Source organism: Semicossyphus pulcher, unplaced genomic scaffold (genome assembly GCF_022749685.1).
Source record: "Semicossyphus pulcher isolate SPU_LCO1_2020_fin unplaced genomic scaffold, fSemPul1.0.p SCAF_22, whole genome shotgun sequence".
Classification (NCBI taxonomy): domain Eukaryota; kingdom Metazoa; phylum Chordata; class Actinopteri; order Labriformes; family Labridae; genus Semicossyphus; species Semicossyphus pulcher.
This window is the reverse complement of record NW_027211696.1, coordinates 7870531-7886513: the sequence shown is the minus strand read 5'-3', so window position 1 is coordinate 7886513 and position 15983 is coordinate 7870531. Positions and strand designations below refer to the sequence as shown.

At 39.1% G+C, this 15983-nt stretch overlaps 1 protein-coding gene across 1 annotated transcript; it reads right to left on the bottom strand.

Annotated features, from left to right (window-relative positions):
• Positions 1 to 2264: 2264 nt before the first annotated feature.
• On the bottom strand, positions 2265 to 10001 carry ggt5b (gamma-glutamyltransferase 5b). Its single transcript, XM_069673273.1, has 12 exons — positions 9721 to 10001; positions 7841 to 7968; positions 7651 to 7746; positions 7342 to 7537; positions 6626 to 6786; positions 6349 to 6495; positions 6122 to 6252; positions 4876 to 5060; positions 4699 to 4790; positions 4479 to 4588; positions 4272 to 4397; positions 2265 to 4076 (listed from the first exon to the last, which is right to left on the bottom strand). The coding sequence occupies exons 1-12, from the start codon at positions 9891 to 9893 to the stop codon at positions 3930 to 3932; spliced, it is 1692 nt and encodes a 563-aa protein (XP_069529374.1). The 5' UTR covers positions 9894 to 10001; the 3' UTR covers positions 2265 to 3929.
• Between the last annotated feature and the right edge of the window lie 5982 nt (positions 10002 to 15983).

Here is a 15983-nt window from a genome sequence, read left to right as displayed (position 1 = left end):
ACAAACTGTATACAAGTATTTTGGGTCTCTTTATTTTCAAAATTGATGATTTTACAAACTAGCTAGCAGAAGTTTGTTGCTAACTATGCAAGCTAATGGTTAACAAGTGCAAGAATGTACATACCTGTACAGGCACAGCTGTGATTTTTTTAAGCTAAATGCTAATGACAGCAGGCTAACATGCTCACAAAGGACATGCTGATGTAGGCATAATGTTTATGCTTTTGTTACATTTTGCTAATTAGCCTAGCTAAACATAAAGTACAGCTAAGGCTGCTGGTAATGTCACTAGTTTTGCAAGTATTAAGTTATTGGAACAGTATATGTCTGTAAAACATTTAAGGGCAATCAATCTAATAGTTGTCAGGATATTAGAGTCTCGACCAAAGTGGTGGACAAACCTACATTGCCGTACAGCTGTACTGCTAGCATTGCTAAAATGTATTATCAGTGGTATAGCTAACAGCTGACTGGTAACATTTAATCATGTTTAGGTGATCACAGCCATTAAACTGACACCTCTATCCATTTTTCTGCTGTTACGCAAGACGCAACCTCCAGAGCTAAAAAAATCATGCAAACGCTGAAGTGTCAAAAACTGCAGTTCCTCGAATGGCCACTTGAGGCTGGCTCCAAAGGCGAGTCAATCCCCATAGAGGGCCATGTTACAATAACCAATTTTATTACAGTTTACAGCCTGGTATAAAAAAAAGATTGTGGTCTCTGTTGCTAATTTAAGCTAGTTTAAGTTGTATTACGGCTTGACAATTGGCTTGCTGTATGGTTAATTGTACAAACCATCCAAGAAATCTGTTTTACAGTTTTTGTTCTAATAATTTCAAAAATGCATACGTATTATATCCATTTGAAATCTGGATGATTAGGTTAATACTTTCTGAGTGGGACCCCAATAGCCAATGAAAGACAGCAGGAGACAGAGACAGAGTTAACTGTGTCTGATTAACACTCTAGCCCTTGCAGCTAACGTTAGCTATCATGCAACAGCCGCTAGGAAAATATAATCTACAGTTCTTGCTGAAGAATAGACAACCCGAGTTGACTGTGTTTCACCAAACAAGCTCTCATTCATATTTGTCATGCCTTCTTTGTTTACATCTACTTCACCGTGAGATTATACGAGGTCACTTGAGGTGATGCGCTGCTCCCTCTGGCACACATGTTAATCTTAATTATATCCTGTATTGAGTTGTGTGACATCATTTTCACATCCTTTAGTGTGTACACGTTTGAGATTAGAGGAAACTATAGTGAAGAAGTTTCTCATTATGTGCGTGATGCAACCAGATTTTAAAATCGGTAAGAATTTGAATCTGAATCCAGCCTTTATCTCAGCCTTGGGACTCCCTGCAAAAACAATATCCATAATTGTGTTACCTGGTGTGGTGCAATTATTTTCAAGGAGTTGGAGAAAGTAAAAATGAGCAAGTCACGCTGGAATTTTCCTTCAAGGCCCAATTAAGCACAATCCCACTTTCACATGGTTATAATGAACGTTGGAGTATGCAGCTCAGGCAGGCCAATTCACCCGTTGGGTGTGAGAAAAATCTGAAGTTGTAATTCAACCCAGTGCCTTGCATGGCTTTATGAATGTTACAAAACACTAAATGCGTCTATAAGAACATCAAATAACTTCTGTTTTGGTAATTCGCCTCATCAGGGGACTTTGTGACTGGAAGCATGACGACACTGGAAGTCACAGAGTCATCACAGGAGAAGAAGGAGAAGACATGAAAGACATTTCCTGCATAGTGCTAAATGGTCCTTACTTTAAATGGCTGTTAATGTCATGACACCCAAGCTCTGAGGTCTCATCTTATCCAGATTAACTCATTTGTCATACAACAAAGACATTGGTGCTTCACACAGACTCAGATTTGCATGTTCTCATAACTCACATTTCGAGCCTCAAAGGAAAACGGAGCAGAATCCACTTAAGAAATCATTACTAATTCATAAGTCCTTCTACTGAAATGTATCTCATTACTGCTTCCTTTGTGTCAGAGAACAAGTGCTGCTCTGAAACAAGCAAACAGGAAAACATGAGGCACATTATTGCTGATCATACAATACAGACAATAACGGATAAACAGAGCGGTGGTACAGTGAAAAGTGTATCAGAGGTCGAGCTTGAGTTTGTATGAGAAAAACGTCTGATGAGTTCATCTTTGTTTGGACTTTGTTTTATTATGACAGCACAAAATTCACAGTTAAATGTTGTAAAAATGTGTAATTAATTTATAAAATATTACAATATATAAAAACACAGAAAATACAAAAGTACATGATAGCAGAGTGAAATATTCTCATGTTTTAGATCATTTAGTTCACCGTAAATCTACTAAATATTTTTTTTAAATGAATTTTGTTAATATTTGAACAAAGATCACAATAGGCTCAGGGACCATCATCGGGATACTATACAAATAGTAAAATCTTTAAGGTCACAGTTAAAAGTTTTCACCTCACATGTCAGTCAGGATGTCACTTTGAAAGGGTCACATACATGGCTCATTTACATTCAACAGTCCTTTCATAGAGTTAAGTCTTTCAGTCAGATATGAAAACATTCACTGATATTAAAAGACTCGGCACGGTATGTCTGTTGGTTTTGCTTTGTTGGACAACAGTAGATTAGCTTTTATGGCTCATACTGCAGAAGCATTACACATTCTAAGGGTGATATAAGTTTATTACTATACAGTGCATAATAACAGATCTTAGCAGCAAAGTAACTGCCTCATGATGCATGTACTGTGCGTTTTATGATTCACATGATGTGACATCAGTGTGTGTGCGTGTAACAACTGGCTGGACTAAAAAAGTGTAAATATAAAGGTTTCAAATCAGCTCAAAGGAAAGTTTACTGTTTTCTATTATCATATTTACAGAAAATGGCCAACTATGTGGATGAATATTACAAATTATCCAAAAGATATTTAAAGTCAAGGTCCACCTTCCAGCCTTTCCAGTGGTTGACAATAATGACAACTGAGCAAACTCCATTTGGTGATGAAGACTGTGAGATGAAGTTTAAAGCTACGGAAAAAGCTAAAAAAAAAAGGAAGAAGTTTGTTTTAAAAAGCTAAAGCTCGTTACCTAGTCTTTCTGTTCAGGTAATAAGCGCGAGGAAGTTGTACGCTTAAGATGTTAGCATAAGATGCTAGTGTAAGAAGTTAGCATAAGATATTGGTGCAAGATGTTAGCTTAAGATGTTAGCTTAAGATGTGAGTGTAAGATATTAGTGTATGATGTTAGTGTAAGAAGATAGCTTAAGATGTTAGCTTATGATGTTAGCGTAAGATATTAGCGTAGACATTAGCATAGACTTCTTTCACAGAGATTTCTTGGTCCACCTATGACCACACTTGCTTGCCATAGTTGTGCATGCATGCAGTTTGCCCTTGGAAAAATAGGATTATTGTATTTTTTGAAGGTGTTTTTTCTTAATTTTTTTTTTCATGCAGAAAATATAACCTGAAAGATTTTTTTTCCACCTGTTTTAACAGGTGAAAACTATTTATATCAGACTTAGAAAATTGATCACCAGATTTTTTTTCTCGCTTCGCTCAGGGCTTGCGTAAATATTTGCTCTAAATTTGGACCAAATCTTACCTACAGATAAGGTCCAAATTATGTAGTTAAGATCTGCTAATCTTCCACTTGTGTTTCCTACAAAGATCTCTGCAGGTACTATGGCTCACCTGTGGTAAGTTTAGTTGTTTCTTGTCCATGGAAAAATCTATTAAAAGTTTCCTGATTGATTGTGTTGCTCATCAGGACAGAGCCCAGCACCAGATTGTTGTCAGGCTTTTGGCACATTCATTGTTTCTTCTTAAGGCTCAAGGTTCAGCCAGTCTTTAGAGTAGATTTTAGTGTTGAGATAAGGTGCTTCTTCATTGCCTGTTTGGTCAGTAACCGTCTGACATCCCCAACTTCCTCTTGTCAGATACGGCAACGATGCATCCTTTCTCTTTCTCCACAGCATTCACAACGTTGACGAAGAACGGCAATGTCCGGTTTTGGTGTCCGAGAGCTATGAGGCCTTTTTGCACTGACTGAGGACACACAAAACACCTAAATTAATACCACTTATCCTTTCCACTTCTGATTTTAAAACTGCTTACAGGTAAATTAAATGTGATTTAGTAGGATTATGTCCTAGTAATATCCATCAGAATGCATTAACATATTGTTATTCATTAGAGTCAAGTGAATTTGAATGACATTAATAGACAACATGAGCTCCTCACCTGGTCAAACTTCCAAATTTTTAAAACTCTCTCAAAAGTCAAATGATTATTGGAATCAATATACACTATAGGCTCAGCAATGGCGTCCGCCAAATTCATCCCCAGCCACAGGCGATTCATTATCGACTGTAAGAAGAAAAGACAATCACGTAAGTCAAATTATAAGAAATCAGACAAAGAGTTACAGACAGAGATTAGGTGAGTTACCAAGGCCACTGCTGAGGTAATCATACTCCCGCCTGATCCCCCAATCACAAGGAGGTCGCCAGACTTTGTCTCCAGTATTACAGGAGTCATTGAGGAAGGAGGCTGTTCACCTATGACCATAACAGACTGTTAAGAGACTAAATGACTTTAAGGACATTAAGGAAAGTCTTTAATTCTGTTGTCATATGTTGAAAGGTGACATTAATGTCTGTGAGTTTACCTGCCCGCAGTGCGTCCGCTCTCCCACAGAAGTCAGACAGCTCATTGTTGAGGATGATGCCTGTGCTTGGAGAGTAAACGGCTCCTCCAAACCTATAAAACACAAAACAGTGGACTGAACATACATGTATCACATCGTAGTAGACTATGATATTAAGTAGATCAGAAATCTGCTCACAGGTGGTTTATTGTGCTGGTGGCGGAGACAGCGAGTCCATCTTCATCGATCACCGACACGTGTGTCGTCCCAAAGTGATCAGACGCGGGCGTGATGTTGTAATAGGAGTTGTCATGGGTGCGATTTGAAATAATCTTCTCCCTGATGCGATTAATGAAGGCAGGATCAATTAAATGATCTGCGCCCTGAAAGAAGAATATCACAATGAGACTGTAAAAGTATACAACAACATGGTTACAGCATGCATCTTCCTTTCACTATAATTGTTTTGTTTCTTAATCTTTTTAAAGATGTTTTTTCCCATTCCCATTCCATTTCCCATTCGACAGTTTGGAGTGTAAGGCAGAAAGCATGGGGAGTGTTTGGGGAGTATGACATGCAACAGAGGTCTGTGGCTTCATTCAAACCAAATATGGGTAAATAGGCCTGCTTGCTTTCTTGCCAAGAAGTAGATTAGAAGATTGAAACCACTTACATGTCTGTAATCAGTTAGTCACTGTTTTAGCTAGAGTTGTGTGCAGTATGACCAAATTTGGATAAACTGCAGGTCATTTCAAATCCAGATAAAGATGCATGTCTATGTGGACGTTTTCTTTTAAATAGTGACGGAATGAAAAGTCTTACACAACCGGAGAAATCGTAACAGCATATTATGCTGCAGGACAGAAATATTAATTCTGTGTCAAAATAACTCTCCTCCATGTTTGTATGCTTCTTTCCTTCATTAAAAGCTACAGCTTGTTTCTGTGTTGTGCAGAAAACAAAAACAGTCTCCCAATAAAAAAAGGATCTAATCATATATTAGTATTGGCGTAAAAACAAAGACAATATGTGAAACTGTATTATGGTGCTGGTAGTTAAAGACTTAACACATTTAGACAAAGCCCTGATCACTTTTTCCCCACTGATTCCAGTCTTTGTTATAAGCTAAATTAGCTGCACATTTACGCTTGAAGAGCAAGAAAGCAAATAAGTATATTTCTCAAAATGTTGGACTTTTCCTTTAACCACTTCCAATATCACCTTTCCTTAAGCTCTGCATCGCTCACCAACAAATCCTGGGGAAAATATCTGTCTCTATAGCAGCTTAAAGCTCCAATATGTTCAGCAGCTAGTCGCCAAGTTTGTCTGTCTACGCTTTAGGACATGTGACCAAAACACAGAGCTCAAAGACACTGAAACACCGTTTATAGCTGAGGTGAACTGCAGATAACAATGGAAGAAAATAAATATATAAGAGCCAAACCTTTCCGTTATTAAAGTAAGGATCCCGAATGCAACTCTTTTGTCCATTTGCAAATTTAGCTGCCTCTACAAAACGATGGTACGTTTGAGTCTTCTGGTCCCCATGAAGGGAGTTTGGAGTCAAATAGAACCCTGTGGAAAAAGGAGAACGAGGAATATTAAGCAAACAATATTATTTACTTTCACTTCTTTATAATTCATTGTATAAGTGCTAAAAGTGCATCTCACCTTCCACTAGTCTGAGAATGAAGGCCAGCAGGGCGCCACCGGCAGGTGGTGGAGGGATATGCATCTTAGTATCTCCTAGAGGAACCGTCCATGCATCGTCCACCCGCACATTGAAGGACGCCAGATCCTCCATTTCCAATGTCCCACCTGTGTGGTAAACACCTCTCTGCTTTATGTTTAATTTTCCACATTTCTTAACAGTAAATAAAGGTATGTTTTCTTTTTCTGACTATTCAAACATTCACCCCCATCTTGCCCAATCTATGTTGGCACTCACCCGTAGCTTTTATGTCTCGGATTAAGTCACGTCCTATCTTGCCAGTGTAGAAGGCTTTAGCCCCTTGCTTTGCGATCATTTCCATGCTTTCTGCAAGTTTAGGAAACTTTAGGATGTCTCCCTTTTTCAAAACGGTTTTGTTCTTGTTGCAGAAAATTTCACTGGAAAAAAAAGTATGCATGTAAAAGAACATATGAGTGACATCAATTTCATGCAATTCACAAGTTATATGTATGTATATCCTGTGCTTAATTACACTTAATGAATATTCTCCAAAGGAAATGCACTTTCTCACACATAACTTAACACCTAACTAACCTCTTTTAACAACTTGCATTTGAAGGAAACAGAAGGTGAGCACTGCTTTTATGTCTCGGGAGACAAACCCTGCTCCTGAAACGCTCTGATTACAACAACAGTGTGCACCCTGATGCTTTTATAATATGACAATCATTTAATCTAATCTAAAAAGGGCTCAAATGAGCGTGTCATCAGGGTGAAACTATTATGTAATGTGAATTCCTGAAAGTTAAATACTCATTGTCGAAGGTTAAGCCGGTGGTTACATAAAACTAACATGAAATGCGTTTAACTAGGGCTTTATAGGAGAGCCTTTTGCTTCATGGTTTCAGGAGAGAAAAGCTTTATAAAGGTCACAACCCCTTGTACTTCATCAGTGGTCATAAACATGAATTGACAGAACGTGAGACGCTTACCAGAGGGAGGAGTTCTCCACGTGAGTTTTGGCGAGGGGAATACTTAGGACAAATTCCAGAAATGGAGGCAGAGGGAATCCCTCCCTGGCCAGACTGATTGTTGGTTCAAACAGCTTGGCCCAGGGCAGCTTTCCGTACCGTTTGTGAACGGTCTCATAGCCAAGCAGCTCCCCGGGAACGCCAATCCACTCAGGGCCTGGGTTATACAGAAGGGAAACAGTACAGCAATAAACAAACAATGGAAATAACTATCAAAGTATTCATTAGTAGCCAGTAAGCTAATTTACAATGTTGGACTAGTCTGCCTACCTGTGATCAGTTCGAACGATTTGGGACAGTTGTCCAGCAGGTTATGTTTGAATGACTTTGGGACCGTCTCTCTGAAGTTGTAGACTTTCACTTTGCCTGAGAAGAGATCAGCAATTAAAATAATCGGCCCAATAAGTCATCAGTATTTAAGAGGAAACATAATTCAGGTTACACTAATGAGAAGACCCACCTGTTTTATCTCTAATGGTGAATATAGACCCCCCTCCGATCCCCATGCTCTGAGGATTCACCACAGACGTGCACAGAAGAGCTGCAATGGCGCCATCTACTGCCGACCCACCTTCCTGCAGCATCTGCCTGCAAAACAGACATTTTCATTGGATTTATGGGAACACACGTTTAGTCATTAACTACTCACCACCCACAGACTCACATGTGCATGTTTTTTTTGTATAGTTGCATAAAGTAGTCCCCAGGGTTCAGAGAGTCAGAGTGTCGGAGTGCTGCATGCCAAGAGGCAAGTTGAAACCACATCCTGATGCTTGAGAATCCAGGCAACATACCAGGAAGTCGCTGGCCATGGTAGTGCTTTTCTTTTAAACCTAATTCTTAAGGTAAACTGTCTTACTTAAAAATTTACAACTCACTGGTTTTAATTAGGCATATCCAATCTAATTACACAACAAAACGTGTCAGATTCATTCTGAACTGTCTCCAAAGGATCTGAATGGGGCTTTTCAACTAAGAGTTTGGCATGGAGTCAGGTGTGTTCAGTGAGAGAATACAGCGGGGCGGGTTTTGGCTCCAGAAAGGTCAGGCTGAGTCGGGGCTTTGTAGTGTATGGGTTTAACTGGGGAAAAAATCTGAGAAGGCGGTTTGAAAATTGAATCAGAAGACTTAATTAAAGGAGCGTCATGTGGACTGATTAGACAGAACAACAAATCTAGTAGTTGATACTGGTTTAATGTCGTTATGACGATGTCTTAAATTTATGATTTCTTGAATGGGATCTTGTGTACAGAGGGACACAGTTAAAGAGGGGCTGTTTATTATTATATTAAGGTTCAGCTGAACTTATCTGGTGATTATATATTCAATTGAACAGGAAAACTGGAGTTGATTCTACTTCAATCAGACAGAATATAAAGAATAATATTAATAATTAGCATTTTTTTCTATAGCACTTACAAACCAGCATTACAGAGTACTTTACAAAACATTAAAATCCAAAGGAAAAAAAAGAAATAAAATAAAATACATACAGAATAAGGGGGAACTACTTTGCAACTGACAAAAAAACTATAAGGGGATACAATTGAACACTTTTGCTGTCTGTTTCTCAAGTTTGACTGACCAGACTGCCTTAAAATGTCTTATAACTTCCTGCATAATAACCAATAACTCTATAATACTGTATCTCATCGCTCCTCATCAATATGTCAGCATGTCGAATTTTAACAAAGTCAAACTGTGTCCTTGAGAGACCCTCTCATCAGATGTTGCAAGATTCTTCAGAGCTCAACCTCATTGTCTCTTTTGTAAGGAAATGAACCCTTGACAAATCTTGGCAGAGCACAGGAAAAGAAAGGATCCCTGTCTGCACCTGAATACAAAAGCCGGAAGAGCTACATGCACATTCCTGTTTAAAAAACAACCACCTTTCGCCTTTATTTATAATCACTTTGATGACTGATTGATGGAGTTCACTCTGTGCCTCACCACAGAACAATAACTACATCAGAAAGTGCATCAGATACAGAGCCAAGTCTATTCACTCCACTTTAAGCGATAAACATCAGTGGGTGGGTTTGGAAATCTTAACATCACGTCAAACAGGAGAGTGTGGAAAGAAATCCACAAGGGGCAAGGAGAATAACAGCCTGTCTGCACACTCCTGCAGGTATTATCTCCATTCTTCAAACAGAGCCTATCAAATCTCTTAAACAGCTTATCCCATTGCTCAGTTCAGCTTTTTATCTCACTCAGACTGCAGAGCTCTGAATAACTAAAGTCTAGTTTTATTTTAGGGTTTAAACGTGTTCAAGGAAACCTTTATTTAAAAAACTTTTTTTTTATTTATTCAGAGAGTGTTATAAAAGAATGCCTTACCTGCCGATCTGGGAACACCGTAGAGAGTCTGCAGCCACAGCCGCATGCTTGAAGCTGCCGTCGGGACATCCTTTGTCCATAAATGAGGAGATGAAGAAACAGACGAGAGCAACGGTGCAAATTAAACCAGCAAAGATGAAGCAGCAGACCAGCCAGGGCTTGTATTTAGCCATTTCACTTTCTGTGGGGAGAAACTTTGTGTGGAGGGAACTGTTGCTGCCTGTAGCCTTTCAGTGCGCACACACGCGCGCGTTCAATGAAGAGTGAAGCGTTAATCCCAAAGTTGGCTTTATTTCTCCACCCCTTTAATAACTTCCACGCTGGTCTGAAGTGAAAGGGAGGAGATGTAGGACGGATTTGCCGGACATCTTAATGATCCTGCACGCCGTGTTAATTTCTCACCCCTCCGAGATTGGGGAAATATCCCACTTCCCAACAGACATGACGTCACGGTAATTCCCAGTTGTTAGCGGGGTAGTGTCATTTCAGAAGTGATACTGGTTCATGATGGAAGAGAGAAGTGTTTTAATCAGTTACAGACATCGTGGGAGAGCGTTTCTTTCAAGATGAACCGGATGTTGGTTTCCCTCTTGCGCAACATTGTTGACCGAAAGTTTACTCCCATTTGCTTTATCTGTACCCCAACATTTCTCATGATTGACCATACAGTATTCACACAGCAGCATTGCATTTTTCCTGATGGTTAGGAAGCTCAAACACAGTAAAATGTCATAATGCTATGTAACAGTAATAAACAGTTAAAATACGGCGAGACATCGGGCCGAATATCGAAATATTTGATGGTCTATTAGCTTCCGTCAGACATCGTACAATGTTAGCTAGGACATGCCTGAAAGCTAACATTTAGCCTACCTTACATAGCCTATACCTTCCGAAAGTAATATAACATATGATAGGAAAAGAGTTAACAGATTTAATTTTGAAAAAAAAAAAAAAATGTATATTACCCTTTAGCTACTGTCAAACAAAAGCTAACGTTAGCATTCAACCACCTCCTTCTAACATTACGTTAGCTATTTACACCTTTCCTAATCTTTTACACAACACACAATCCACTTAGTGTTTGAAACAGTGAAATTAAATCTTATTTCTCAGATTCCCTATGTTTAAACAACTTACAGCCAGAAGAAGTAGAAGTTTGACATTATAACAGCATTTAAGCTTCCCACCCTGATTGTGAGGAAAAGAGAATCATCTGGAAAAACAGGCAACTTCCCCCCTCAGAGCCATTATAGATACTGTATTTGACCTCTGTGTCAGTGATTTTAAACTGAAATCCTGCTACGTGGACCACATCAGGCTGCTTGGTATTTGAATAATTTTGTCAATAAAGTTCTGTGTCGCTATTTTAGTTGTGTCATCCTAACCTGTGGCATGGTTTTTGAACAAAGTAGGCTATCATGACCATGAAACATTCGACACAAAACATCTAAATGATCATCTTTTCTTTCCTAACAGCAACATAATTCATATTTATTATTCAGCACAAAACATAACAAATTGTGTGTATTTCCTAAATGGACCCTTTGGTGCTATAATAACTATGCTAATTGCATATATATATATATAAAGCATAGGCACTTTTAACAATGATAACGAAGTTTTGAATTTTTGTTTCTGTATGTTGATGTATAGATGTCTTAAGTACCAGTATTTCATTCTTGTTTGATAAAATCATGTATAATAATGTATGAATCATGTATGATTTTTTAAACAAGACAACAGTATTTTGGGTACAACTGAAGGATGATCTTACTGTTTTTCTGGGTATGAAGTATCTGGAGTGTGCAAAAACAGCCAGGGGCTGTTTAACAAATTACACCTGTGTCTTTGAATGTTCCATTCAATGTTAGACAAAACAAAAAACAGACCTTTTTTGCAGTTTGATAATAACTGCAGTAAACACATCACACTCACACTTGTTTGGCTTCAGATTGGCAAAAATAATTTAAAACCCCCCTCATCCCCTTTTTATCTCCAAAAGCATCTTAAAGGTATGAAACGTTGACATCATCACAGAACTGGTTTGTCATCGGCAGCTCGGTAAATGAAAGCAGGAAATAAAGTGATGGGTGACATGGATTTGATGTGATACCTGTACTGAGCAGGTTCGACCAGGCTACTTAATCTTACCGAACACAATGAGAGTTCTTTGTTTTCTTGGTGGTTTTGATGTTGTAGACAATGTAGACAAGCCAAAATCCCCAGATTCCCCAGATGGCAGGTTTACCCTTAAGCTGTGTACAGTGGCACAGGCCCAGACTGGGGGTCATATGACTGTCATGAAAACAAAACCTCTGCCAATTACTCAATAAGTGAATGACTTGATTCATTTCAACCTCAACTGGAAGATGATCCAAAGAGAGAGGACATTGTGAAGTGAGCAAAAAACCCCAAAGTGCCACAGTTTGAGTTTCCGACAAACAAGACTGCGCATGTGGGCGGGTTGATTATCAGGTCCGCCAGTCAGAAGGGAGCCAATCTGATAATCCATCCAATAATACACACAATCACACATTGTTAGTCCATGGGGAACAACACATTCACGTGATATCTGAAAGATCTGGTACAAGTGCCGCCATATCTTGATCAACAATTTGTCACCATTTGTTTGTGTTTGTTGTCTCTCTAATTAACAAGTTTAGTTGGTCCTTACCCAAACCCGTTGTTTGCTCTTGACACTGATCTCAGATGCTGCCAGTTTCTGTTATAAATCATCCACCAATCTGGGCCTGATTGGAGAGACACAACACAAGCAGCAGCTCTTGAAGCATGCAGGCCCTGGAGCGTCTCAGAGGATCTTCTGACTTTAATGTTTGTGTCCTAAACATGAAGCTGAACTTGACAGTCCCTGGTGGTCCAGAGTGGAAGTCACTGACCTGGGTGCTGAATTTGATTTGGCAAAGGTGGCATGGGCGGTCTCTGTCCGTGGTGCTGACCCTCAGCTGGGACAAAACCCCGGCAAACCATTCAATGTCATTGCTATTTATTGGGCCGTATATGTTATTTTGAATTTACAGTGACATGTTTTCATTTCCCATATCTGAATCACGGGTCTAAGGATATAGCTCGAGATAAAGGATACAGATCGTAAAGCAATATACAGATAACTGCAGACTACACAGCGGTACAGGTATAGTGAAGGAATCTGATTATACGGTATTTAAACAGTCTACAGTATATAAAAAGTATATTTAAATGTACTTTGTATGGTGCTTATCAATGATACATATGTTTGATTAAAAATCATTACAATGCTGAAGAAGAGAATACTGATAGGATTGAATTACATTCAGTCCAGTGCTGCCAACGGCCAGTTAGAACTTCACCACAAGGGGGAGATAGTATATAGAGTGTATATTTTCAGTTGTAAACCTCTTGAGTCATGTGTTCACAATATAAACATTATCCCCAACATGATCTGTTCATTATCTGGGGTTTTTTGGTACTAAATTTGTGGCGTACTCAGACAGAAGCAGTTATGTGAAATCATTAATTTCATTAGAAAGGGAGAGGATGCAGGTGAAGCCAGAGTAATCAGGATGTTTTTTTTATTCTAAAGGTTTTTCAAGGAAGATGTTTTATAAAGATGAAGGGGGTGTTAGAGAAGCCAGTAATAGTCAAGCTGGTATGAGGCAGCTCTTAAAGATAAGGAGCAGATACAGGGGTTGTGACAGCAGGTAGTGGATGCTATAAAGAGAATGGAGACTCACTCTGGTGCCTGGAGTTTGGTCTGCTGCCATGATTGTTGTGGCCCATTACAGAGATGTACCTATTTCAATGGTAGAGAAACTAGCAAGAATAATATGCTCTGACATCAAAAAGTTAAGTAGGATAGAAAATAATTTAAGTTCCATATAGAAAGGCCACGAATAAACAGAGGAGTTACAATGTGTGAATCAAAGGCAAGAAGAGGCTGCTAGATGTGCAAGAACAGTCTCTCATGCAAAGCAGGGCCTGTTTAGAAGATGGGAATGAAAGAAGAAAAGGAAAGAAGAGACTTAGCTGGAAACCTTACCTTGTCACTGCGACGTGATTTTCTGTGTACCGGGATTTTTATAGACAAGAGGGTATAAAGAGAGATTGAGGCAAAGGAAACATGCAGTTGAGGAAAAAGAAAGAAGTTCTTTGCTTTTGTTCTTGCAGATTCACATATGACATTGAAGGAAAGAAAATCAGGTAAGTTAAAAGTAAATTCAATTCGAGATGTTGTCGAAGGTCGACAGAGCTAAATAACATTACAAATGGTCAAAATATGCTCAGCAATTATATCTTTGCAGTCCAGAGCAGACTAGATATGCTCTCTTACATATATGAAACACTTCTGATATTACATCATGTAGAAACAGCTGTCAGGTGTATGTGGATCCCAGCTCACGGGGGCATTGAGTGGAATTAAATGGTTGCTAGCTGAAAAGGTATGAAACAGGACAGAATCATGGAGGTAGCTAACAGTGGAGCTGAAGCTAAAGAAGTAGTTATGTTGACAGTGTATGTGCAGTGGAAGTAGGCGGTGGTTCTGGGAGATGGGTGTTTTTAAGTTAACAGAACACCAGTCTTTTAAAGGGCCAGTTCGCCACTTTTCAACCTCAGTCCTATCATGCTATTATGGGGAGCTAATGCCATTATGGTAGAAAAAAATACAAATTTTGCTCTGTGGAGGACGCTATCGGCTTCTCCAATGGGCCCTGGAAAACCTCCACCAGACTACGTAAAACGCGTCATTCCTCAATCTAGGATGTCTGCCTCCGATGTCATGTCTCGTTCAAAATCGTCAGGTTTGAAATGTAGACTACAGACCTGAAGATTTTTTAGACGATCCACCGGTATATTCTCGGAAACAGTAGTACTTCACTCCAGCGTCTCTCACTGGGCCGTTCCTTTCAAAGGCAGGGGCGCAATGCATGCTGGGTGTTGTAGGAATGTACGTTTGTAGAATGGCCGAAACCACAAGCTGTTTGAACAACTTTCTCCACAGCAATGGCGCCAATTTCAAATATTATTGTGTCTATCGATTACAGAGAACACCAGCTTTGACTGACAGTGGCTTTTTCCAGGGCTGAATTGCTCCTTTAAAGAGTATCCACCTGATGACCCTGAAGACCTGCCTGCTCTGAGACTCACATTGAAATTCAGTTTGAAACCATGTTCCTTTATGTGGTATGGCAGGTCTTTGAACATTATATGAGACAACAAACACATTTTTAAAAATGTTTTCTTTATCAGTGGGACGTTCATGTTCATGTAAGTGAATTTGCCCACAGCAAGGATGTTAAAGAGCAACTCATGACATTTACAAGACCTGTAAACAGAAAACCTACCCAGAAAACACATGCATATTAATGTTAATTGCTGTTGTTGCATGAGCATTAGGTATTCTTTTCATCATAACTGGTGTTAGAGCCTACAGCACTGTCTTATAACCCCATGGAGTTCGATCCTATACCTAAATTTTTAATGATGAAGCCAATTAATGTCAGTAAATTACAAATCAATGCGTCATAATTTACATTTTCATAGTTGAAAAGCTCTGAGAGAGTGCAGGGGCATATTTTGCACCAATACCATACTGTAGGTCATTGTGTTACTATACATAGTGCATTGTTATTATTCTGACCCATCCTGTGACAAACCTTTGCCAACCCCTTTTCACTTAAATCCACTGTCCTACAGAACACATACATGGCACCTTTACTGCTATTAGTCCATTGGATGTTTCAGTGAAAGGCAATTTCTCTTTTTTCGCTGCCTGTAACCTTTAATTCTCCAGGAGAATTATTCATTATCCCGAACAGACACTTGCCTTGTCTTGCTAATGTGTAGTTTGGTTCATATGCTTGCAAACATGCACTTGAATGCCTTCTGAAGGTTGATGAGTGATGAGTGACGATAATTATATTTTCTTTCTCTGAGGCATAAGTAGTTCCACAAAAAAAAGAAAAAAAAAGTTCATCCAGCTGAGTCACTCCGGAAGAGCAAAAAGACAAAGCGTAATGGAATAGAGCAGCTCCTGAAAGTGGAAGGAGTACATTCAGGACAATTTGGATTATCCACTTTATTTCACAGCTAATGCATCATCGCAAAGAAATAGAGTCCTAACACGTCAGAGCCATCTATTGCTCTATAAGGACACTATAACGACCATATTATGGAGCTAATTTTCTCACCTCATCTATGCTAGTATTATTAATTACCTACTAAAATTGTGCTTTAAACTAGAGCTGCATTAAGTGAATTTGTTT

Bases quoted from the DNA above. Each gene is read 5' to 3' on its own strand.
- ggt5b (XM_069673273.1), bottom strand. From the start codon at position 9,893: ATGGCTAAATACAAGCCCTGGCTGGTCTGCTGCTTCATCTTTGCTGGT. The intron at 6,253-6,348 runs GTGAGATGCACT...CTTTTTCCACAG, and splicing joins CATTCTCAGACTAGTGGAAG to GGTTCTATTTGACTCCAAAC. The intron at 4,791-4,875 runs GTGAGCAGATTT...TGTGTTTTATAG, and splicing joins ACCAGCACAATAAACCACCT to GTTTGGAGGAGCCGTTTACT.